The sequence below is a fragment of the Nicotiana attenuata genome, unplaced genomic scaffold (assembly GCF_001879085.1).
Source record: "Nicotiana attenuata strain UT unplaced genomic scaffold, NIATTr2, whole genome shotgun sequence".
Taxonomy (NCBI): domain Eukaryota; kingdom Viridiplantae; phylum Streptophyta; class Magnoliopsida; order Solanales; family Solanaceae; genus Nicotiana; species Nicotiana attenuata.
In genome coordinates, this window is record NW_017670543.1 from 282,841 (window position 1) to 309,645 (window position 26,805).

At 38.5% G+C, this 26,805-nt stretch overlaps 1 protein-coding gene across 2 annotated transcripts; it reads left to right on the plus strand.

The window, feature by feature from the left end:
- The first annotated feature begins 8,219 nt into the window (after positions 1 to 8,219).
- LOC109240753 (homeobox-DDT domain protein RLT1) lies at positions 8,220 to 21,295 on the plus strand. 2 transcript variants are annotated; one of them, XM_019407430.1, is made up of 19 exons: positions 8,222 to 8,788; positions 9,414 to 9,866; positions 10,736 to 10,842; positions 11,332 to 11,616; positions 11,733 to 11,825; positions 11,939 to 12,103; positions 12,209 to 12,431; positions 12,778 to 12,878; positions 13,693 to 13,779; positions 13,930 to 14,082; positions 14,265 to 14,417; positions 15,788 to 15,997; positions 16,102 to 16,513; positions 16,637 to 16,821; positions 16,897 to 17,421; positions 17,934 to 18,563; positions 18,763 to 18,867; positions 19,631 to 19,894; positions 20,153 to 21,295. In XM_019407430.1, exons 1-19 carry the CDS (start codon positions 8,662 to 8,664, stop codon positions 20,924 to 20,926), a joined length of 5,052 nt encoding a protein of 1,683 aa, XP_019262975.1. In that variant the 5' UTR covers positions 8,222 to 8,661; the 3' UTR covers positions 20,927 to 21,295. The 2 variants fall into 2 exon arrangements, with proteins under 2 accessions (XP_019262974.1, XP_019262975.1); XM_019407429.1 differs by having other exon boundaries at positions 8,220 to 8,788; positions 16,102 to 16,821.
- The last annotated feature ends 5,510 nt before the right edge of the window (positions 21,296 to 26,805 follow it).

Here is a 26,805-nt window from a genome sequence, read left to right on the forward strand (position 1 = left end):
AGCGACAAATGCTTGTGTTTGTGCTTCAACTATTGTTTGTAGTCACTCCAAGATTTGGGAAGTTTTTCCATAAGCATACCAGCAACAAACTGCTCGGGCGGAGAGATATCTTCAGATTTGAGATCTTTAATCAACTTGTGATAATCGTTGATTTGTGCAATTATGTCCTTGTCCTCCGTCATCTCCCACTTGTAGTAATTTCCAATTACAAAATTTTGTTTAGTAGCATCTTCAGCAGTGTACTTTGTTATCATTGACTCCCAAATTTTTTTGCCTCCTCGTAGGAAACGTAGACATCGAACAATTCGTTAGAAAGAGTAGAAATTATAGTATGTATACATACCTTATTAGCATGGACCCACTGATCCATCTGAATGGAAGTTGCTTCAGTTGGCTTAGGATTAGTAAGTGCAAAAGCAACTCCATGCATGTCCAAAATATAATGCACGCGTTCTTGCCAAAGCTTAAAATTATCTCCACCAAAAACCTTAATTTTCGAAACATCAGGAAAAGGTTTGGCATAGGTAATTGGTGATGGAACAACAACAGAAACAGTTGGTGCAGCAGGTGTAGTAGCATCAACAGCAACACTAGCAGCATTATTCTCCATAGTAACAACGTGGTAGTATCCTTAAGATTGTTGGAAATTTTTTGATGAATATGGAGAATAAACGATTTAGCTTGAGGCATGTCAAAGACACTGTCCTTAAGGATATTTCGCCAATTGTTGATACTCAATTTTTCCCTCATATGCTTTTAAACATGCATACATACTTTCAAAATATTGTGCATGCGTTTACAAACATGCACAAGTGTTCTTACATTTATTTTATAATTTTTAAAAAGCCTTAAATCAATTTATTTCTACATTTTTAATTATATAAATATTCAATAATTATCCCTCATATTACTTTACAATGATTTAGTCATCTAAATTCATCATTTATACTCGTATAAGTGTTCAAATATTTTTAATCGCATTTTCTACAATTACAGTTGCATTTTAAGGCTATAATTTCACATTTTGCAATAATAGCCCATCCATATGCATAATTACATCACCTATACATAAAATAACTTTTTATATTTTTATAATGTTAAGTAATTATTTTAGATCACCTTCATGCATAATAATCATTTTTTATCATTTAATTAGCTATTTCTAAATTTATTTTATTAATAAATTGGGTATTTAACAAATAGCCCCTTAACTATATCCAAAATCGGACCCCCCATAGCCAAATTTAAACTAACCTAAGCCCAAATCACCCCAGCCCAAAACCAAATGACCTCTGCCTGACCCAAACCCCTTCTAATCGTGGTCGTTGATCTCTAAGATCAACGGTCCACAATCCCCCTTTCCTTTTTTAACCCAAACGACCCCCTAACCCTAGCCATTCTCTGAAGACAACCGCCCTTGAATCCCTCTTCTTCTCTGGTTCTCTCTGAAACTAACCCTAACCCTAGCGTCGTAACCCAAAATTTCCCCAAACCCCTTCGATTCTTACCCCTTCCATGGGGTTCTCTTGTGACTTCCGACCCCTGCCGGCCTCTTACCTCTATTGGTCGTTCGAATCTTGCTGTTCTCTGAATGAACCTCGAAGAGGTTCAACTCAGAGTCGACCTGGGCTTTCGTCTCCTTATGAACACCGCCTTGTGTTCATCACCGTTTGTGAGTGTCGTTGGTTTTGTAGCTGTGGTTAGATTTTTCCTTTACCCCGCCTTTTTCTCAAAAACCTCATATTTTCAACATGAATCTGTTCAGATCTTTGTAGATCTGGAGTGATTTTGAGTTTATCCAGTAATTTTCTTTAAAAAAATCTCTGGTTCTCTTCATTGTTAATCGATTTTAGTATCCCTCTGGATTAGGGTTTTGCTTCCTTGTTATTTGCTGTTCAGATCTCTTTGAATCAGAAAATATTTCGAGTTCCAATGGTATTTTCCTTAAAGATCTTATGTTTTTCTCATTATTAATCGACCCTAATATTTTCTAAGAACTAGGGTTTCACTTCGTTTCGTTTCTGCAAAAAACTTTTCTAAAGTTCCTATGTGTTTGACTATCTTTTTTCCACTAACTCTTTCACGCCTATGTTCTAGTCCTTTCTTCGTTCAATTGTCTCAGTGTTCACTTCAATTTTTCCCCGTTATTGTCAATCAAAATAGATTGACTGATTTTACTTAGGGTTCGAATTATATTTTTCCTGTTAAAATCAGTACTTCCCCGTGATTTTACCTATTTTCCTCATTTATGACTTTTAATTGGTACTACTTGCCTTATTTAGATTAATTAGTCTAATCTATGGTCTTTAGACTTATTGCTTACTTTATTTAACTTCAATCCTGCCTGCTGACTGATTTCGTATGAGATTCTCCATAATTTAAGTGATATTTCCCGGATTCTGTCTTATTAATTGATTAGGTTTAGCTCTAACTGACTGGTTAATCGATTTGCATACTTTATTTATGTACCGTTAATTGTCCTTGCCTTATTTGTTTACTCTGCTGAATGCTATATAAACCTTCTACCATTCTGATTTTAGAAGAAGAAAAAACATCTACACAAACTCACCTACACACTTACACGCACACACACATAGAAAGGCACACAAAGTTCGTGCTCTCTTCCTCTATCACAATCTTCTACTCTTTGTTTGTTGCGAGGTTAGACCTTTGGACCTTGTTTGTTTCACTCTTCCATTGCTATCCCTTATCTGGTATGCCTCCACTACTGCTATTCAATTAAACCTGTGTGTTTCCTTATAATCAGCATGTCTGTTCTTCTGTTTTACTGAACCTATGTGTTTCCCTAATCAGCATGTTTACTGCTATTCAATTAAACTATGTGCCCGGTTATCAGCATGTCTACTTTACGTCATTAGATCTCTGTGCTTTATGTTTATTGTTCCTAATCAGCATGTTTACTGCTATTCAATTAAGCCTATGCGTTTCCCTGCAATCAGCCTGTCTACTTCTGTTTAATTAAACCTATGTGTGTCATGCTTTCAGCCTGTTTACTTCTGTTTTAACTAGACCTATGTGCTTCTGCTTTCAACAAGTCTACATGCTCATATCTAAATTAGACCTATGTCTTTTACTTCTCCACTAGCATGTTCTTTCTATCCTGTTATAAGTATTCACCTCTCACAGACTTCTGACTAACATTGCTCCCAATCCCTGCTACCCCTTTGTATATGATTGTCTGATTGATCCTAGCATGCCATGCCTTTGTTTAGTGTCTGTCCATATACTCACCTAGTAACAACAGTAAACTAAGTTGAAACTTTGCTTGAAGTGATCCTGCTTCTGTCTACTGTTGGATTGCTGGAATTTTCTAAGTGTTGAATGAATCTGTTTGCTCCTTACCCCTTGAAAATCCAAAAACTATTTTCTCAAAACTATCTCCTGTTTTCAACTCTTATTCTTAGAGCATCTAGGGTCCTGCCCCTCCAGTGTGAGCACTGCCTAGGAGTCCATGAGACTCCTCTGAACTTTGACATACTGGGGCTGGCTCTCCGAAACTTGCTCACAAAAGGTTTCTTTAAAAGTTTTTTGGTGTGAGCATTGCACGGGGTCCCTGAGGCCCTTGGGAACTTTGACACACCAAGATACCATTGGGTGCACTATGAGAATATTGGCATGTTCATACTTGGTTGAAGGCCTGGTTTTTCTAGGTTTACCTTTTGGGCCTATCCAGGCTCCCTATAGTTTAGCAGTATTACTTCTGTAACCCATTCATTTTTGGTCTGTAATAATAATTCTTGTAAAACAGATATTGGGGATGTTAGTAAAAATGGGAGGGACTAATATATGTTTTGTGGGGAAATCGGGTAGAAATCCTGCTCTTAGGACCGTTATGATTATCTACCTGCATTAGAAACCATGCCTATAGGTTATTGTATGCATTATAAGACATGTTCATAGGTTCATCATGCTATTCGCTCTGAAATTTTTTATGCATGTTCACATCCGCGCTAGAAATCCTGTCTCTAGGTTGTCGCTAACTCAGCCTCAATATGTGCATTAGAAACCATGTTCTAGGATTTTTATTGCACTCACCTCGATATCATACATGTATTAAAATCGTATAAAAAATCAGTTTCTTCAAGTAGCAATCATGCCTATAGGAAATAAGTATAAAAACAATCCCAACACTTAGATATCAAACTTATTAAAAATTAGTTCTGCAACGCTTGTGATTATTTTCAGCACTTAGACAGCATGCCTATAGGACCTAATGAACCAAATTGCGTGCTTAAAATCGTTTACTGGTTTATTGCAGTTTTGATTAACGATTAGATATCATGTTCAAGGACATCTCTGATCCCCGCCTAGGCAAGCCTATAGGGCGACTAAAATCTTAAAATTATAAAACCGTGCTTTGTTTGACTGTTTATGAAATGCCCAGATTCAGCAAGTCCTAAAATCAGTAGGCAAACTAATTAAGTACCTTCTGCCTTGCTTTAATAAAAATGCTACATATGTTCTGCTTTGTGCTCACCTAGATATCCTGCTATAGGACTTTTAAAGTGTCTGAAATACTGTTGTTTGAGATGTGCAATTGCCTGTTTATTTGTGGAGGTAAATGTGAGCCTTTAACTGTTCCTTTATCTAACAGTCCTATTTGTTTTGCTTGTCGCTTATATTTTTCTCCTTTTAAGCACTATATGAGAGTCTAGATCCACCTTAACTAGAAGTCCTAAACACCTCCAGGACCATAAGTAAGGGACGAATAATGCACGCATAGAGTACATTTAATTAGAATCGCTTATATAACCGCTAAGGGGAGGGTAATTGGGTAGTAAAAGATATGATGACCTATGCGCTAATGCTATGTGTAGCACCCCAACTTGGGGACGATTACCAAGTATTATACAGAAGTAATCCTATAGGCTAAAAAACCTAGGACCCCTTTACCCCTTGTTTTAAACGTAATATCTATTTGTCTAAATTGCTTTGTTTGCTTATAAGACTAATTCACCTAATTCGTGTTTGGACGGGACCCACCGTTGTGGACCTCGAGGGGTGCCTAACACCTTCCCCTCAAGGTCATTTCGAGCCCTTACCCAATCTCTGGTAATGCAAACCGGTTTATAAGTTATTTGCTTTAGGTGCCCTAACGCACCTTAAATCCGTTAGGTGGCGACTCTTCAAATCCATACCCAATTCCCAAAAGGAAAAGGAGTTGTCCCAAAAATGTCGAAACCCGGACTCCGCGATAAAAAAGAGGGCGCGACACCCATACTGTGATAAATATTGTTAGCGTATCCCCCAGGATTCAACAAGCTCTTTTAGTATAATTAGAAGCAGAAACAACAAAGATTGTATAAAAGAAAACCTAGCACAAAAGAAAAGGAGAAGTTTTCCACACACATTACCAAATGAACACAAGAAGATATATTTATGTATATTCCAAAAGTAATATGGATCTGATGAAAGTTAAAGCCATTAAGGCTCAAGGACAAAACGTTAAAGCCATTTAAGTGTACAGATGCCAAACGTTAAAATCATCGAAAGCTATCAAATGCCAAAATGTTAAAATCACAGTAATTGACTTCACTCATCAGTTTTAATGTTCTCAAATTTGTAATTGAAAATTATTCCATCAGTTACATTTGTATTAAGACCCATTAATATTATATTAAGATAATGAACCTAGACATAATTTTAAATATTCTTTTTGAGATATTAAAATATTTTTCTTAACAGAGGGTATGCATCATCCTACGTTCGAGAAACACGCTGCTTCAACCCCCAAATCAAAGAGACAATCAAGAGAGAAAAATCAAGGGAGAAACAAAATTATACTCACAATTGATTTTCAAAAATATTTTTCTTTTATTTTATGATTGTAGTTTATTTTTCATATTTTAAAAATTTGTTGCAAATAATTTGGCACGCCAAGTGAGACCAGTTATGACCTTTATATCTTCCTCCTACAAATTGAAAATTACAAGTTTTAAAATCGTCTGTTGCGATGGTCGAGTACTTCAAGTTTTGGCAAGCTTACACCTCGACAAACCTTGAAGTATGAGCCATTTATAGACATCGAAATTTTAGCAGATTAATCCCATACAAAAATTTGGGCTAAATCCTAAATTAAAGACAATACATGACGACTCTTGAAATTTTAGGAGTCTATTAGGGTTGCTTGGAGGCTACTCTATCAAAATCTTAACTTGGAGACTGCTCTGCCTAACCCTAGGTCACTCCTATAGCAAAGGTTACATATTCCTTTAAAAAGGCATCTCGAAAATTGAGATCATCTCGAAAATTCCATATACTCGTGGAATACTCGCAAAGAGACCAAGATGCGGTCAGATACTTCTTGATAATTAAACACTTCAAGAAACTCCACAACATCCTTTTCATGGAGATCAAATACATTCTAAGGAAGTCCACATCATCCTGCGTTCAAGAAACATGTTGCTCCAGCCCTCGGACCATGGAGATTAGGGGCGTGCATTCGATTTATTGATTCGATTTTGACCCTTATCGATAATTACTTATCGGTTATCAATTTGTACATATGCTTATCGTTTCAATAAGGTTTCGATTTTTTCGATTTTGATTTATCGATTTTTGGGGCTTATCGATTACACCAATAAGAAAATTTGCGGGATTCCACGGAAAGTATATCGCTGTAAACACGCCTAACTAATATGGACAAAAAGAAGCTAAAATAAGACGGACAATGTTTATAACATGAAAATTGTGTCAACAAGCACATGCAACGAAACTAAAGTAAGGGATAAAATGTATGCCACCAACATTCCAACGATATAAAAAAAAACAAAACAAAATACATCGTCACGGCTAATTTTGTTTTCCATTAATTTGAACTTCATTCCCTTGAGCTTTAAATATGATCATTCCTTAAATGTAGTAGAGGAAATAATAGGGTTAGGAACTTAGGGTAAAGGAAAGGGTATTATAGAATAAGGGTAAAAAAAATTAAAAAAAATAAATTGTTTTTTTTAGTAATCTTATCGGTGTATCGATAAACCGATAACCAAAGAGGACAAAATCGAAATCGAAATCGATAACTCGATAAGAAAAATTTTGAAATCGAAATCGGTAAATCGATAAATTGATATCGATAAACCGATAACAAATAATCGATTCGATTTATCGATAAACCGATTCGAATGCACACCCCTAATGGAGATAATTAGGAGAGAAGAATCAAGGGAAAAAACATATTTGTACCCGTGTTGTTTATCAATAAATAATGTTTTTATTTATTTATTTTGTGATTGCAGTTTATTTTTTGTATCGCAAAAGATTTGTTGCAAATACTATGTTGAACCTAACTTCAGATCTGGCGGTCTGAAGCTGACCCAAAAGTAAGAAGAAGAATAGATAATATGAACAGTCTTAAATTAATTACTCCATTAGATCCATGATAAGTGACCTTTTTACCTCTTTATTTTGGTCCAAAATAAGTGTCTTTTAACATTATCAAGAATGCATTAACTTTATTTTTTCAAAATTTATCCTTATTTATATATTCCAAGGTGTTAAGTTAACAATATTCAAATTTTAAATAAGGGTAATTCAAAATACTTTTTTTCTATAGGAGTTAGTATTTTCTTAAATGGTGTGCCAAAGGTCAAAAAGTCATTTATTATGGATCGAAGCGGATAATACTAATTAAATTTTTAAAACACATACATTTTAAATATGGAAGCTTAAAGCGACTACTTCGTGTCATTTCAATTAGTCATGCAGTTGAAATAATTATTTTTCATACTTAAGAACCCATCCGCTTAAATTTAAAATATCCAACGGAAGTATAATATATGCATAATTTATGTATTATATGTGTGTAATTGTGTATAGTCAATATATAATTTTGTATATTGCTAGAAAAAGTAAACAATAAATATGATGGCTATTTATGTATAATTTGCAAGCCCATTTCATATTTGATATAACAAGCCCAACGATGAAGACACTATTAGGCCCAAAAAGTGGTGGAGCCCACTTAAACAAATTCCTGAGCCTCACAAATCGGATTAGTCACACCAAAAAGAGAAGATTCTTCAAGCAAGATGTGAAACAAAAGATTACAAGTGAAGATAAACCTGAAAGTACCGAAAAACCCAGAAAGTCCAACTTTAAATAGAAATAAAAATAAAGTAAAAAAAAATATTATAAAAAGAGAAACAAAAGTGCCTCTCAATCAATGAAACACGCACATAAAAATTTCCATTTGATTTCATTGTCAAAAAAAAGAAAAAGACTCAAAAACTCAAGTGTTTTGTTTTAAACAACAAGAAAAGAAGTTAGTACATGTACCCTTGTAACGTGTTTTGGAAATTCCTTTTTTAAAAACGAAATTTGGAAAAAATTAAAAATTACAACAATTACACACCGAAAGAACATGGAATTTGGAACCAACAAGAGGGACTTGTTCTACTATACTGTTCCTTTTTATTCAATTTCTTCATCTTATTCTTCCTCTTTCGCCTCCCTTCTGTATTGGGTTTATTTTTGTTTTTCTCTTTTCTATTTATTCTTATTATTTACCTCATCATTTTTCATTCATGTGTTCTTGGCTGTCACGGGAAGAATATATAGTTACCCATCTGTAATAAGGGGTTGTTTTATTTTCAACAAAGATTGGATTTTTAGGGTTTTCTTGAAAGAAAGATCTGAAAAATGGATGGTGGGTCGGAAGGGGAAGGCAATAGGAACGTTAATCAGAGTTCATCTGAAGGACCCAAGAAACCAAAGCGGCAGATGAAGACTCCCTTTCAATTAGAAACCCTAGAAAGAGTCTATGCTAGTATGTCTTCTTTATCTTTCACTTTTTGACTTCATTTTTTTGATCTGGGGTTTGTTTAAATTGCTTCTAGATGTGGAAATCTTGGAGATTTTGGTGTATTATGCTGTTCCCATGTGTCTATTTGCTATTTGTCATGAGATTAGAAGATGATTTTGTCTAGTTCGAATATTTATGTACTAGGAAACAGCTGGGATGGGGATACTATGCTTGATATTAGGATATAGGTGAAATTTTGGGTCTTTCTGTGGATTCCTATCATTCAATGTTTGCACTCTTATATGGTTAGGTTCTTTAGTAGTGTTATTGTTATGGTGTATGTTTTGTACTTCTGCCTTTTGATTATGCTCTGTGTGTTGAAGGATTTTTTGGAAGTAATGTGTCTGTGGAATATGCAATTCTTGCTTAATATTTATCTGCTCTATGTGTTTGAACCAGTCATGGGTTTGATTGATATTATAGACTTAGAGATCCGGTAGACAAATATTTGGTCTTTATAGAAGTTTCTGCCATTCCCATGCATGGACTGATGTGAACCTTTAGCTATCAAATTTTTTATGTGTTTGTGTTTTTGTACTTGTGAAATTTGGTTCATTAATTCTTTTGTTTTGCTTTGTTATTTATGCAGTGGAGACGTATCCATCTGAGGCCACTCGAGCTGAGCTATCAGAAAAATTAGGTCTAACAGACCGGCAATTACAGATGTGGTTTTGTCACAGGAGGTTAAAGGATAAAAACACATCAGGGGGGACAGAAAAGAAGCCACGTGCTGGTGAGTCAGGTGGGAGGAGGAATTTGACAGTGTCACCTAGGGAGGATTTAATGGTTGCTGAAGCTGCTAGTGATCGTGACTCAGGATCAGCTTCAAGGTCCGGGTCAGGGTCAGGGTCAAGTCGGTTTGATAATGGGGATGGTATGCCAACACCGCCTGTAAGATATTATGAATCACCTAGGAGGACAATGGAGCGCAGGGTGATAGCTTGTATAGAGGCACAATTAGGAGAACCTTTACGTGAAGATGGTCCTATTCTTGGGGTAGAGTTTGATGAGCTGCCACCTGGTGCATTTGGAACACCTATTGGTAAATTAATTTTTTTTTGTTATTAGAGATATTATAATATTAATGCATGTACAATAAAGGTCTTCTAGATTTGGATATTGGTATTGAAATGAAAGAATTTGACAATTTGTTTTCCTTTGGGTTCCCATCTTTCCATGTCTTTGTAGGTGTAGTTTATGATGTTATCTCTTATGCTTGTGAATGCATATTTTTTTTCTTATGATTATATTTGAAAGAGCATTAGCTCTGTTGCATAAAGTTCGGTGTCATATAAGTCCAAACTTGATTTGACAAACATGATTTGATTATCTTTTCAGGCAGAAGATTATTTTCAACCAGAACACTGCATTATTGAGTGCCTTTTATTATTGTTTGTTGATTTCTTCCCCAGTTTTATGAGATTCTAGCATCATATATGTTTGTAAATTGCCCTTTGGAGTACTTTTGGATTCCTCTTAATTTGCCTTTGAGACGTAGAGCAGTAATAACTTGATGTGAATGGTGGAAGTGAAGTAATGAATATCCTTGCCTGTATGTGAATTTCAAATGAGATCAAGATCATTCAGTATACATCAAAACATTGCGTTGTGAGTTGCTTTCCTGAAGCTTGCCTACCTAATCTGGAAACATGTTCAAGGGATTCTACTCATTTCCCCTGCAGTTGTGTTACATCCATCATTGGCCGCTGGATGTTTAAACAGCGTGGACGATCTATACACACTTGTTTTTATAGGACCCTCTTATCAATTCAGATTACTTCTAATGCGTTGTCTGCTATTAACCTATCGCCTCCCAATGTTTCATTCAGAACTTCTCATTTTGGATCAAAAGCAATTTTTTGGATTGTTTCCTGACTTTTTTTTGTCTTTTGTTTGTCATGTATGGCACAGAGATGGCAGAACGTCGGGACCATTACAGGCACTCTTATGACAGCAAATTATATGGATCATATGATGCTAAACAAATTAATGTTGGGTCAGCTCGCTCTCTATCTCCGGTATGTATAAAGAGATCAGTTTCTTGGTATTTCACATTGCAAAAAGCCTTTGAGCGGTTATAGGACGTGTACTGTTTTGTATCCTTTCTGTCTTCTGGACGAGCTACTCTCTTCTGCTATTCTCCACTGGATTTTCCTAAACCCCTCTGTTTGATAACTTTGCAAGTCATTTATTTCGTTTGATGCTCCTAGCCTTAGAATAATTGCCTCGCTTGTTTCCATCGTAATTTAGCCCCCGAGTCTGTGTTTTTGATGGGATATTTTTATATCTTTTCATGTAGTCATTGCATATGAGACCAGTATTTTCACTTTCAGTTTGTGTGATTGCTGCAATGCTGCTAATATTAATTTTTATTATCTAGGATGTAGTTTAAAAGATACCTCATGATAGGTTTGCTGTGGATAATAACCTATCAATGGAAAAACTTGGAAGTGAGATTTATTAGCATGTCAATTTGATATTGAACCTTTGTTCTACTTGATCTTCAGGCTCTGACAAGTGGCCATCGTGAACCTGCTGAGCCCAAGATTGTATCTGATAAATATGGACAAATTGCAGCCCCTTACCTTTATGATTCACCTGTTGACGGTCCTTCTAAAAACTTGCCAATCATGCAAGGGAATGGGCATTTTGTTAGGGAATATGGCGTTGAAGGTCAAAGCATTAATGTAATGTCTCAACAGAGCAGGCAGGGACGCTTTCCATCACCTCAACGGGATAATGAATTTGTCCCTAGTAATGAGGACATGTTGCAATTGGATCGGAAGCGCAAGGTACCTTGAACCTTCAGAATTCTTTATCTTTATGCTGCCATAGAAGCCACTTCCTTTCCCCCACTCTGTTTCTGTCTCTTCATCTTTTGCAATAACCCTTTCTTTTTGGTTTCTAGCTGAGTGAAGAAGCTCGAATTGGGAAGGAAGTTCAAGCCAATGAAAAAAGGATCAGGAAAGAACTTGAGAAGCAAGATCTACTACGACGGAAAGTATGGAATATTTACATTTCTGGATATGCACCTTCTGCATCTCCTTGCAAAAGTGTAAACAATGAAAAACTATTTTTCCTGTTACAACTGACACACTACTATTTGCTTGTAAGAGGGAAGAACAAATGAAAAAGGAAATGGAGAGACAGGATCGTGAAAGAAGAAAGGAAGAACAAAGGCTGATGCGGGAACAACAGAGGAAGGAGGAGCGATTTCAGCGCGAGGAAAAGCGTGAAATGGAGAGGAGGGAGAGGTTTTTGCAGAAAGAGCTCTTGAGGGTTGGTATTCAGAATGAGAATTTTATTTTCCCGGCGCATTTAATTTTTTCTTTCAAAATCTGCTAATCTAATTCTTCCCGGTACTATTGGTTTTGTAATCCATAGGTGGAGAGGAAGAAGCAAAAAGAAGAGCTTCGAAAAGAAAGGGAAGCTGCAAAACAGAAGGTTGCTATGGAGAGGGCAATGGCGCGCAGAATTGCTAAAGAATCGATGGAGCTGATTGAGGATGAGCGCTTGGAACTCATGGATCTGGCTGCTTCTAGCAAAGGGTTACTATCAATTGCGTCTCTTGATTATGATACTTTGCAGAACCTTGAGTCATTTCGAGGTAGGAGTTTGTTAACTTGACTGTCGCAATGAAAATTATATCTGCATGCATGTTTTAGTTTTAAGGCTTTAGTTCCAGAGTAGTTAATAACATATGTTGGAACCTCATTTTTGTCGCATTTTTGATCTGTATCTCTGACAAAGTGCATGCTAGATGGTAGGGCTTCCATAAAAGCCAGTGATTACCTGCATTTGTTGGTACAAGTTTTATACTGTTATCCAGTTTGAAGTAGTAAATTCTACATGTAATTCATTCTTTTCTCTTCTCTCTGTTTTGTTTAAGCTGCTTATCTGCAAAGGTGATGAAGTTTTTGGTTTGTTGCTGAAATACATCTTATGTGATCCAGAATCTTTGTGTGAATTCCCTCCCAAGTCTGTCCAATTGAAAAAGCCATTCTCCATCCAACCCTGGAATGCCTCAGATGACAATGTTGGGAATCTTCTTATGGTATGCTGCTTGATCATTTAAATGGCTCATTTATATATGTCTATGTCACTAGTTGGCTGATGTTTTTCTTATCCTTCAACTTATCAAGTACACATCGATGATCACTTCAATTTTGATGATTATATAAGCCGCATATTTACTCCTATTTTTTTTTAATTATCTGTACTTCATCATGGTTGGTGCAAGGATTTTAAACCACTGATCATTGCAAAGCCTGTTTATGTTTCAGATTGAAATAGGCTAAGTATGGTAGAGAGACTTCCTTTTTCATCCGGATTATATAAACTCAAAAGTGAATGCTTCTAGTCAGTTTAACGTAGGAATTTCTATCTTTCGCAAGTTTCAAGTTTATCTTACTTTTTTTTAAGAAGTTTGTCTTACTTGAACATCTTTATTAAGGGGTCTTTTGTAATGTTACAAGCAAACTGGTAGTGTCATGTGCCTTTCTGTCTGAAATGACACCTGTGGATTTAATATTTTTTTATTTAATTTTAAATTGTGTGTGAGAGATAAAATGTTAATACTTGAAAGGATGTTACACATTAAGTTTGAAATGATGTAGAGTAGTATTTGCTTTATATTAGTTTGACTTTTAGGAGGGACTGATGTTTAGATATTAAAGAAACAGGTGAGTGTTTTCTGGGGTAGACCAAAGTGGAAAGTAGGTCATCTTTACTTGGACGGAGGGATTGTAATTGATGATGGCATTCTACACCACGTCCTGTACAATTCTATATTGATTTTGCTCTTTTCAGTTGAGTCAGGTCTCTTTAGTGCCTTTGAACTAAACATCAAACCTTCTGATTTTTTACAGGCTTGGAGATTCTGCTTAAATTTTGCAGATATTCTGGGGCTTTGGCCTTTCACTCTTGATGAATTTCTTCAAGCTTTCCATGACTATGTGAGTACCTTTGGCTGAAATTAACTGTGAACTCAGGGTCTGAGTTGCTTTTTCGGCATGTTCCTATGGGCTTCCAAGTGGTCCTATCTCTTAAAACAGGCTGGATGATGGGGCACTGATTGCCTTAGTTTACTTGCTTTTTCTTTTTAGGATTCCAGATTGTTGGCTGAGATACATATTGCTCTTCTGAAACTGATTATAAAAGATATTGAAGATGTTGCTCGAACTCCTTCCGGTGGGCCTGGAACAAATCAGTATAGTGCTGTCAATCCTGAAGGTGGACATCCTCAAATAGTTGAAGGGGTAATCACTGCTGTGCATACTTCCTCTTTAGGCCGTAATGCACGCTTTTTTTTTTTTTTATCAAGTTCATGGATAACACACCCATGTTGGATGTTTTTCCACGATACTCCATTGGTGGTAGGCCGTAGTGTACTCTCTTTTAGAATGATCAAAGCTTACCAGTTTGTGGACTTCATTGACAGGCATATCTTTGGGGTTTTGACATACGCAATTGGCAGAAACACTTAACTCCTTTGACATGGCCTGAAGTACTGCGTCAATTTGCGCTCTCTGCTGGATTTGGACCTCCATTGAAGAAAAAGAGAGAAAGGGCTTGTTTGAATGATTCTGATGAGGTGCTACATTTTCTGTCCTAATTTTCATCTTAGCTAATATATCGTGGCTTCTATTTTTATATGTGGTTTAAGATCTAGTATTTGGTAATAATCTATGTAGTGGGATATTTTGACGTTGATTGCTGCAGACGGAGATATAGCAATTTTTTTTAATAATTGGTTATTTTGAAGTTGATCAAAGCTTATGGAGATGCATAATGCAAAAACCACATAGTTCCTTGTCCTTGAATGTTTCCAAATTTGACTTAACTAGAAACTAAAGTAACAAAGATTACGCTGAAGGGACCACTCTAACTGTGTTTGAACTGGTTTTCTGTGATTGCTCTCTGCTATAGCCATAGGACTGACAGTAGTTGCAATTTGAATATATGCTTTCTTCCAGCTGTTTTTGTGCCGTGTCAAGTCGTTATCTTATGTTTCAGTCTGGTGGTAGTGCTATTTCTATGGCTTTACCAGATATATGGTCTGGTTAATATCAGCCCAAGTTCATGCTCCATTTGCTAATCTGCCTAGTTTTGATCATAGCTTATTCAGTTGCTATCACAGTACTTTTGTCAAGACTTGTGTCTTGAAATCATCTTGGACCACTAGGAGTCGGACTGTTTCGTCGTTCAATTGTCGTTTCCAACCATTGTTTCTTTCATGTACATGCATGTTATGTTGGGATATATATTTGTCGCACCAAAGGGTGTGGGCTATCGGTTTATGAAGTGGGTGAAAACACGGGAGACCAGGGTTCAAATCCCAGTAGAGACAAAAAAGCACTAGGTGATTTCTACCCATTTGTCTGAGCCTGGTTGAGCAAAGGTACCTGGTGGAAATAGTCGAGGTGAGTTTAAGTTGGTCTAGACACCACTTTTACAAAAATAAAATGTTGGTATGTATGTGGCTATGTAGGTCTATGAATCGGAATTGTGGTACAGAATTGGATGAGAGAGTGGGGAAGTCAAAGTCAATCTGCTTCTGATTGATTGATTGATTATGGAAACTAGCTTCCTAGCCATAAATTATATCACCTTTTAGTAGATCATCCCAAGTCATTTGCTCTGCCAACTATCTCAATTAGCTGATATTGTATAGTTCCTCCGTTGATTAGAAGCTTTACCTTTTGGACTTATGTGGTGAGATGCTGTCTTTAAATGGAACGACATGGTTACTGTGGATTCATATAGTCGACCCTAAGTTGCTTGGAATTGAGGCTTAACTGTTGTTTCGTGGGATGCTGTCGTTTTCTGTTAATGATAATTCCATGATGATCGTCAGAGAGCTCCCTCTTATCCTAGAATGGTACCTGCATCCGGTCTTTGACATTCTATGTCAAATAGATATTGCACTATGTCTAATTATGGTATTGTTTCCCTATTATGCAGACTAAAGGCTGCGAAGATGTTGTATCCACTCTGCGAAGTGGTTCGGCAGCTGAAAAAGCTGTTGCAATTATGCAAGAAAAAGGATTTATGTCGCAGCGCAAATCCAGGCATCGGTTGACACCGGGGACTGTGAAATTTGCTGCTTACCATGTTCTCGCTCTCGAGGGAGACAAGGGCTTGAATGTTCTAGATATTGCGGAAAGGATTCAAGTAACTGTTCTCTTGATGCACATTGTCGCTGTCTCTTATGTTAATTGGTTCAATATGTCTGAGGATTTTTCTTGTTAATTTACTTCTCTGCCTTTTGTTCCCAGAAATCTGGCCTGCGTGACCTTTCAACAAGCAAGACTCCAGAAGCCTCTATATCTGTTGCTTTATCAAGGGATCCAATACTTTTTGAAAGAATTGCTCCTTCAACGTACAATGTGCGACTTGCTTTCAGGAAGGATCCTGCTGATGCTGATGCAATTATTTCAGCAGCCAAGGAGAAAATACAAAGATATGCTAATGGATTTCTCTCTGGACAAAATGCTGAAGATGAAGAAAGAGATGATGATTCTGAAGGTGAAGGTGATGTTGCTGAAGGTCCAGAAGTCGATGACCTGGGTACTCCATATGGTGCAAACAAGAATAGCGAGCAATGCAGCATACTTGACACTTGCTTGGTGAATGGAAAAAGTAAGCCCTCTGATGAGGTTGCACAACAAATTGGAGTTGATGTTGCTGGTAAGGACATAATTTTAACTACTGATTTATTTTATGCTTTATTTGCCCTTTTTAATGTGAAAGCACTGTGTAGTAGTTGTCGAAAACACTATTTTTCATTATCTGTTGATGATCTATATATAGGTATTGAGGGAAGTAATCCTAGCCAAGAATGTTCAGAAATTGATGAGAGCAAAGCAGGTCAGCCATGGGTTCAAGGACTCACTGAAGGTGAATACTCTGACCTATGTGTTGAGGAGCGTCTAAATGCTCTTGTTGCCTTGATTGGCATAGCAAATGAAGGGAATTCTATCCGTGTAATTCTTGAGGTAATAAATCTGGCAAATTCATCAGTAATGACCATTACTGTCTCTCTCAGCTATCTAAGAAAGATGGTTTTGCAGGATCGTCTGGATGCAGCAAATGCTTTGAAAAAACAAATGTGGGCTGAAGCCCAGTTGGATAAAAGACGATTGAAGGAGGAGACGATCAATAAATTTACTGATAGTTCCTTCAATGCTGTGGTAGAGGGCAGCCAAAGCCCATTGGGATTTCCAAACAGTAAAAATCAAGGGACAACACCAACCACGGTGGTTAAGGATGAATCTGCTGTTGTCGTAGACAATGTTCAGAACCACTTTGAAAGCATCTCTGCTGAAAAGACTTTAGTGGCACAAGAAACCTTCATGGGTGAATTGGCCATACAGCCAAGTGGGAGTACAGCAGAAAGGTCACGCATGCAGTTAAAGTCTTTCATTGGCCACAAAGCAGAAGAAATGTATGTATACAGGTCATTGCCTTTAGGTCAAGACCGCAGACGCAATCGCTACTGGCTATTTGTTGCCTCTGGTTCTAGCGAAGATCCTGGTTCCGGTAGGATATTTGTTGAATCACCTCATGGCTGCTGGAGACTTATTGACACTGAAGAGGTATGTTCCTTCCTTTCTTTTTCAGAATACACTTCGCTGTTAATAAATTGTCATAGCAGGTTCAGTATGGTTGAATATATGTTCCACGGAAGGGAAGATGTTTGCACTATTTTGGTTAGGAACAAAAAAGAGGCCAGCCCGGTGCACCAAGCTTGCGCTATGGGCAGGTCCGAGAATGGGACTGATCAAGTTAGTTCTATTGTATGCAACCTTACCTTGCATTTCTGCAAAGAGGTTGTTTCAGTGTTTAGGTGTAAGAAATGGAAAGTAATTTATGACTGAAGAAGAGAATACAAAGAACAATGAGATGACTCACTAAAGAAATGAAGAACTAGATGAATTCAAAGTTTCGAAAGAATTATTGTGTTTAGGTGTTGTGGACATTGTTGCTTTTCTTGACTAAGGAAAGTTATTGGGGTTAAGGAAACACCCTGTATAATTATATAGATCTTAGCAAGGTCTTGTATATAGCTATTATCTGTTTATCTACTAATCCGTTATTTTACCTGCAGGCATTTGATTGTCTTTTGGCTTCTTTGGATGCTCGAGGGGTCAGGGAATCACATTTGCATATTATGTTGCAAAAGATTGAGGATCCTTTCAAAGAACGTGTGCGACGAAATATGTCTTATGATGATATCATAGTTCAACATGGAAACAAATGTAAAAATGAATCTTCTGCAGCTAGTTCAAGCCCAGCCTCTGGTGCAGGTGCTGACAGTCCTAGCAGTACCATTTATGGTATGGGTTCTGATACCTGGGAAACATCTTCGTCGTTTAAAATTGAGCTCGGAAAGAATGAGGAAGAGAGAAAGAATGCCTTCAAGAGATACCAAGGCTTTCAGAGCTGGATGTGGAAAGAATGTCTCAGCTCGTCAATATTATGTGCCATGCGATATGGGAAGAAAAGGTGCTTGCCGCTTTTGGGCATTTGTGGCCATTGTTTAGATTCTTATCCTTCAGACGAGGGCAACTGCCCTTCTTGCAACAAGATGAGTGGCAAAGTTGACATGAATGCTGAGTTCCCAGAGCAGGCAATGGATTCAATGGACAATCTGAAAATTGATTACAATAAATTGGCGGTGTCAAATGCTTGTCCTCTAAGAGTCAGATTGATGAAGGCCCTATTGAGTTTCCTTGAGGTGAGATTCTTTGAGATCTATCTCCGAGAATCTGGTTTTCTGTTAGGCTGTTCACCTTCGCTTTACTCCTTATGTGTTTATCTTTCTATGTCTGGACAGACATGAAAATCAAGTAAATATGAGGCACACCCTGTTGACAGCTTTTAGTTTCTTCTAGTGTGATTTTTAATATTTAATTATTTTGCTCTGGAATTGACAGGTTTATGTGCCATGTGAGGCACTTCAATCATCTTGGACAGAAGACCGTAGAAAGACATGGGGCATGAAGCTGCAAAATTCGTTGTCTCCTGAGGATCTTCTCCAGGTTTATCTCACTCCCTTTGGCTCATGTTATATGGCATTATTATTGGGAAGTTGAACAAATTTATCTTTTCTTACGAGTTTTTCAAATGATTTTTAGATTTATCTAGTTTATAGGCAAATATGAATTGTAGTTCTTTTATGTAGTTCCTGTATTTTCGAGTTTCCAAAAGATCGAAGGTTCTTTTTTCTTGACAATTACAAGAAAAAATTGAGGATTCAATGTACGAGTTCTCTCTGAAAATTGATGCATTGGGCCTCATCTGAACCCTGTCATCAATTTTTTGGACAGAGTAATTATATCTTTATCAATTTCTTTTTACGAGTCGGAGTCTGATTTAGGCTTAATGATTGAAGTGTCTTTTCAAGCTACAATTTATTTTATGGTGTTGTGAGTTTAGTGAAATAAGAATATGCTATTATGTATGATAAGGAACTGGCAAGATTTCGTCCTAGCGAGTTCTCTTTGTTATACTTGTTGAAAAATGGAAAGGAAAGAGTAGAATAGAAAAGCAAAGGTTATGCATTTATCTGGGAATTGGTTTCACACCTTGGTTGTTCCTCAAATTATTTGTGTTAATGATGCTGGGATTATCTAAAGACTGCTCTTTGCAGAAAGCATGTCCCTGTGCACATGCATAATAACCTCCAGTATAGTAGGTCGGCTGATTTGATATCTGTTGCTGAACCTGTTTCTATACGCCCCCTCCAAACTTGGAAGATGCAAGAAAAAAATGTTCTTGATTGTCTGGAATTTTTTTTTGTAGATTCTGACTCAGTTGGAGGGCGTCATCAAGCGTGATTACTTGTCTGCCGACTATGAGACTGCAGAAGAATTGATGGGTCTATGTGCTTTATCAATAAATGCGGCTTGTGAATCTACTTTCCCTGGATCTGTACCACAACTCCCTTGGATGCCTCAGACCACTGGTGCAGTGGCTCTCAGACTTTTGGAGCTTGATGCCTCGATATCCTATGATCCTCAGCAGAAAACTGAGGCTGAGTTAAAAAATAAAGTAGATAGCCTTCCAGTTGAGTTGTCTTCCCCTCTAATTCAAGTAATTTTGTTATTAATTACGTTGGGTTTTAATATTTATCCATGTCTGTTTGTACTGCATGATACTGTCGTTATTGATTTATTTGGTGTAATACAATTTGTCAACTTGCATGTGGTGTGACATTGAATCGCATCTAGGACTGGACTTGTCACTATAAAATTGATACCATTTTTTGGCTAATGATGCTTTTCTTCTGTATTAGATTGGTGACTTATTTGTTCTTGCATACAGAATCCATCTTTGGGGTATGCTTCTATGAAAGATCTGCAAAAGGTAGAACCAACAGAAGTAGATCGAGATGGACTGTTGAGAGAAGAGAACTGGGATTACCTCAGCAGTATGCCTAGCAGCTCAAGAAGTAGGCAAGTTGTTCGTGGGCGAGGAGGGGGTCGTCCACGTGGAAGGCTGCAGAAAGGATCTGCTAGCAAAATACCAGAATCTGGCAGGGCTGGTGTAAGGCCTATTGAGACGTTAACTCAAGTTCTTATTAAGCAGGGAGAAACGCATGGACAGAGACATGTACGAGGTCGCCGAACTGTTAGGAAGAGGAGAATAGAGAAGAAAATTGTTGAAGAGATTCAACCAGATTATTTGGGTGATAAAGGCAGCCGACTAACTTTTGTAGTACCACCTAAAAAGCATGGGAGAGAAGAGTTTGACATGAATGTTGAAGGAATAGAAGCCACAAATGATGATAGTAATAGTATGGAAGCTGCTGATTCTGATGACTGTGCTCCCGAAAATACATACGAGTTTAACAGGAGTGATTTAATGGAAATGTCAGATGAGGATCAGGATGGTTTTGCTGGTGATGGCAATGACGATGACAATGATGATGACGATGACGATGACGACCCTGATAATGACAACGATGATAGATACAGAAGCCATGGCCAAAATATGGAAAGATATGGTCACATGGTTGAAGACGACTCAGATAGGGATGGGGATGTCAATGAGGATCAAGAGTCGGACTCTTCAGAGTCCGGAGATTATAGTGATTGAGGTTGCCAAGATTTTCAGGGGGGGCTTGACAACCGTAATATAGTTATGATGGTCGATCGCCAGAGCACACGGAGGTCTGGTGTGATTGCATTCTTTTTTTTCTTTTTGAGGAACTTTGGTATTCTTTTGAGATGAAGCCCGGGAGTTGGCTTGTCTTTGTGTATAGTCTTAAAAGGAGCAATTTTTGTTAGCGTTTTATCTTCATAGCAGATGTCAGAATAGTATAAAATTGGTTAGTCCGACTTCCAGTATCGTCGTGCAATTGTGTAATATGGGGGCTGATACAGTCGCTCTTTCAAATTCTGCAGCTGCACATTTCTGATAATTTTTACTTTTATGTTAATGATTAATGGCCTTAACATTGTGATTTGTCTTTATCCCACTTTAGGACTCGAGGTGTTTTGTTTGGGAATGGTGTTTCTGGTTACCAAGGCATCAGGAGCAAACCTAGTACTAAGAATTTGGTTTTATATCTTTTAATTGATCTCAACTTGTAAGCACTTTTATTATTAACCAATGCGTAAATAAACCAAAAAATGCTTCTAACCAGCATACATAAACTTATCTAAACAGTAAACACCCTCGGATCTCACAAGAGGAAATGACATGTGAACCTTCAAAAACTGCTCGTGCTATTCACCTTTTATTATCCAAATTCATCTTTGAGTTTTCCACTGGTAGTCCCTAATTTTTGGGGAACTATTACTACCAAATGACGAAAAAGATGGACATCCACGAAAATGCGCAGCAGCCGCAGGATTCTTTGTAAGTGGTGTCACATGATAATTAAGAAAACACATTCTAATCATATCAATTTATGTACATTAATACAACTGTATACGGTGGAAATTGGGGCTACCCGATTTCATTCCTTGGTCGAGATAGGAATGTCACGTCAAAGAGCTAGGACATCGAGTCCGGGTCGAGGCCTACCTCGATTGCGGACATAAAGAGGCAGACTTAGAGTGACACCGACATGGCTTGATAACGGAAAAGGCGAGATATCCGCGATTGGTCGAGAATCGTGGCATGAATCTCGGAACGGATTGATCTACAACGGTTAATTAGATGTTAATATGATTTCCTACTATAGTTAGAAGGTACCTTATTTAGGACTCCTCTATTATATAAAGAGAGATCCCGTTCATTTGTAAGGGGCATCATTGTTCACTAATAAGAATATATACATTCATTACTTTCCTTCTATTTCGCTTACTGTTCATCAGAGTTGCTTTATTTTTTACTACTCTTGCCATCCCACCTCGAGGCTATCCCAAGTCGAGGTTGAGACCTGGACAACACACTGGTTTGACTAACTTTATTCTCTAATTTATTCATTTATTTTCTTGCTTATCGATTAGTATTGGACGAAATCACATATCCTTAAAACCACAATATAAGTTTAATTGTTATCCAAATTTGAGGGTAAATAGTTTGGCGCCACCGTGGGGCTAAGAATAATAGTGGCTGCTCGGTACGGATTCTAATAACACACATTATTTCATGCTTGTTCTTGTCAAGTATTTTTGCTCTCAGGTTAAAACATGTCAAACTAACAAACCACACCCACATATGGTGATGATGGTCTCGGGTTTCACGGGGAAAACGACAATGTAATTGCTCCAAGAGCCGGGGTGCCACCGGCTAATCTCGGGGGAGCACCAGTTGTCGATCCAGTCGATGTCAGTTCGCACGTTGCTCTAAATGCGGACCTAGGCGCGGACCCCAGAGGGAGTGTACGTAGGGAAGGCCGATCTGGTGGTCAAGGTACACAGGGCAGAGGAGACGGAGGAGTTAGTCTCCATGTGATATTCGAGATGCTACAAGGTCAACATGCCGCTATTGCTCAGTTGCAAAATCAACATAGGACTCCAAGTGGGTTCGAGCCAGAAATCACTCGCCGTACCGAGCCAGTGCCAGAAAGGTCGAATGGTAACGAATCGGGGACCGATCTTGCAATAATGAAAATACTCGAGGAGCTCACCAAAAGAATTGAGTCAGGAGAGAAGAAAATCGAAGCTAATGATAAAAAAGTGGAAACATACAACTCCCGAGTTGATCAGATACCGGGGCACCCCCGATCTTAAAGGGTTTGGATTCGAAAAAGTTCGTGCAGAAGCCTTTTCCTCAAAGTGCGGCTCCGAAGTCCATTCCTAAGAAGTTCTGTATGCCGGACATACCTAAGTACAAAGGGTCCACCGATCCTAATGAACACATCACTTCGTACACATGCGGAATAAAGGAAAATGACTTAGAAGATGATGAGGTTGAGTCCATTTTGTTGAAAAAATTTGGGTAAACTTTACCAAAGGGGGCAATGATATGGTACCACAATTTACTCTTCAAAGTAAGACAGAAAGAGAATGAAATGTTAAGGGAGTTCGTATCTCGATTTCAGATGGAACGCATGGACCTACCCCCGGTTACTGATGATTGGGCTGTCTAAGCCTTCACTTAAGCTTTGAGCGAGCGAAGTTTGGTAGCGTCACGCCAACTAAAGCAGAATCTGATTGAATATCCAGCGGTTACCTGGGCCGATGTGCATAATCGGTACCAATCGAAGATCAGGGTCGAGGATGATCAGTTGGGAGCTCCATCCGATTTCGTTTATCCAAATAGGTCGGCAGCTAAAACCCGAGGGACGTCGACAGGGAGCCAAGATCGAACAAAGAACGATATCAACCATATACAGCAGACCAGGAAAAGACTTCATTTATCACCAAGTATGGATCATATTGCTATAATGTAATGCCCTTCGGGCTAAAAAATGCAAGAGCTACTTACCAACACCTAATAAATAAAATGTTCGAAGGACAAATAGGTAAGTCAATGGAAGTTTATATCGATGACATGCTAGTTAAGTCCCTGCGCACAGAGGACCATTTGGCTCATTTGCAGGAAACGTTCGAGATTTTGAGGAAATATAACATGAAGCTCAACCTCGAGAAATGTGCTTTCGGGGTCGGTTCGGGCAAATTCCTGCGCTTCATGGTGTCGAATCGGGGGATCGAGATCAACCCCGATAAAATCAAGGCCATCGAAGACATCACCGTCGTGGACAGTGTAAAAGCCGTGCAGAGGCTGACTGGACAGATAGCTGCTTTAGGCCGATTCATCTCAAGGTCGTCGGATCGAAGCCACAGATTTTTCTCTCTACTCAAAAAGAAGAACGATTTCACCTGGACCCCGGAATGCCAACAGGCATTAGAGGAATTAAAGCGATACCTATCGAGCCCAGCACTGCTTCACACTCCAAAGGCAGATGAGAAACTTTACTTGTACTTGGCATTATCGGAAATCCCGGTAAGTGGTGTCCTAGTTCGAGAAGAGCAAGGTACGCAATTTCCCGTTTATTATGTAAGTCGAACCTTAGGAGAAGCAGAAACTAGATATCCACACTTAGAGAAATTGGCATTTGCACTGATACGCGCCTCTAGAAAGTTAAAACCATACCTTCAGTGTCACCCTATATGCGTGTTAACCACTTATCCACTTCGTAATATTCTGCACAAGCCCGAACTAACGGGCTGATTGGCCAAATGGGCCGTCGAACTCAGTGGGTACGATATAGAGTATCACCCCCGAACGGCCATCAAGTCTCAAATTTTGGCGGACTTCGTGGCCGATTTCACACCAACCCTTGTACCCAAAGTTGAAAAAGAACTCTTGTTAAAATCAGGCACATCATCGGGAGTATGGACCCTTTTCACAGACGGTGCTTCAAATGTGAAGGGGTCGGGGCTAGGCATCATTTTGAAGCCGCCCACGGGTAGCACTATTAGGCAGTCTATCAAAACTTTTAGGTTGACTAACAATGAGGCCGAGTACGAGGCCATGATTGCAGGTCTCGAGCTAGCTAAAAGCTTGGGAGCAAAAGTCATTCAAGCCAAGTGTGACTCTTTGCTAGTGGTGAACCAAGTGAACAAAACCTTCGAAGTTCAAGAGGATAGAATGCAAAGGTATTTGGACAAGCTGTAGGTGACTTTGCACCGTTTCAAGGAATGGACTTTACAACATGTACCTCGAGAACAAAATAGTGAGGCCGATGCACTTGCAAATCTGGGGTCATCGATCAAGGAAGATGAGATCGGCTCGGGGACCGTCGTTCAACTCTCGAGATCTGTGATCGAGGATGGTCATGCCGGGATAAACTCTACAACCTTAACCTGGGATTGAAGGAATAAATATATTGAATACTTGAAGAACGGAAAGCTCCCATCGGACTCTAAAGAGTCGAGGTCCCTACGAACCAAAGCTGCTCGATTTACACTGGTTGAAGATGGAACATTATACAGAAGAACATTCGGTGGACCATTGGCAGTATGTTTAGGACCATGAGACACCGATTATGTTTTACGAGAGGTCCATGAAGGCACTTGTGGGAACCATTCCGGCGCCAAACCACTGATTCACAAAATCGTTACAGCAGGATACTACTGGGATAGCATGGAAAAAGACACTAAAGAGTTTGTTAGAAAATGTGATAAATGTCAAAGGTTCGCACCGATGATCCATCAGCCCGGAGAACAACTTCATTCAGTCCTATCCCCGTGGCCATTCATGAAATGGGGGATGGATATCTCGGCCCTCTGCCATCGGCCCCAAGTAAAGCAAAGTTTATTTTATTTATGACTGACTATTTCTCTAAAAGGGTTGAAACACAGGAGTTCGAGAAAGTGAGAGAGAAAGAGGTTATGGACTTCATCTGGGATCACATCGTATGTCGATTTGGGATACTTGCCGAAATCGTATGCGACAATGGAAAGCAATTCATCGGCAACAAGTTAACAAAGTTTCTTGAAGAACATATAATATAAAGTATCTTATCAAAACCGTATCATCCAAGTGGAAACGGACAAAACGAGTCAACGAACAAAACTATCCTTCAGAATCTAAAGAAAAGGTTGAACGACGCCAAGGGAAAGTGGTGAGAAATTCTACCCGAAGTCCTTTGGGCATATCGAACGACATCAAAGTCCAGTACGGGGGCAACCCCGTTCTCTTTAATATATGGCTCTGAAGCCTTGATTCCAGTCGAAGTCGGGGAAACCAGTGCCAGGTTTCGACACACAACAGAAGAATCAAATCACGAGGCTATGAATATTAATCTCGAATTGTTGGATGAAAAATGAGAAGCTGCACTCATTTGAATGGCTGCACAAAAGCAACGAATCGAAAGATACTACAATAGGAGAACCAACCTTCGTCACTTCAGAGTTGGGAACTTAGTCCTGAGGAAGGTTACCATCAACACTCGAGATCCTAATGAAGCGAAGCTCTGCCCAAATTAGGAAGGACCCTACCAAGTCCTCGACATTGTCGAAAAAGGATCTTATAAGCTCGGCAAGATGGACGGCGAACGACTGCCAAATAATTAGAACATATCACTTCTCAAACGGTATTATTGCTAGGGTGTTGGATCGAAGACATCGAGACCTCAGGTTTTAAAGCACGCGTTGCACTCTTTTTCTCTTAAATCGATTTTTGTCCCAAATGGGTTTTTCCGGTGAGGTTTTTAACGAGGAAACAATTATATGATACCTGAGGAAAATTCAACAGTATCCAAGGCTTCTTCACAATCAACCTCGAATACTGGGGGGCATCACCCTCAGATGTTGTATTTTCGTGGGAAGTACTTCATGTCAAAGGGTCTCGATAGGGAAACTTTGTAATGGGCCACACAGTCGAATGAGCCGCTTCCATATAGATTAGTCGAGCCTCGATGGCAAAACATGTATGCATGTATAAATTATTCAAAGAAGCATTCTTTCTATATTAAACATCTTGTGTCTCAAAGAAAATTTTCTACTATACGAGCTCCATACTTATGATTTTGTGAGAAATGGCTCAAGGGCCAAGCGCAAATATGCCTCGAACAC

Excerpts from the sequence above, each read along its gene's own strand:
- LOC109240753 (XM_019407429.1), top strand. The coding sequence starts at position 8,662 with ATGGATGGTGGGTCGGAAGGGGAAGGCAATAGGAACGTTAATCAGAGT. Across the intron at positions 13,780-13,929 it reads TTCAAGCTTTCCATGACTAT|GATTCCAGATTGTTGGCTGA; the intron begins GTGAGTACCTTT and ends TTTTCTTTTTAG. Across the intron at positions 14,083-14,264 it reads ATCCTCAAATAGTTGAAGGG|GCATATCTTTGGGGTTTTGA; the intron begins GTAATCACTGCT and ends CTTCATTGACAG.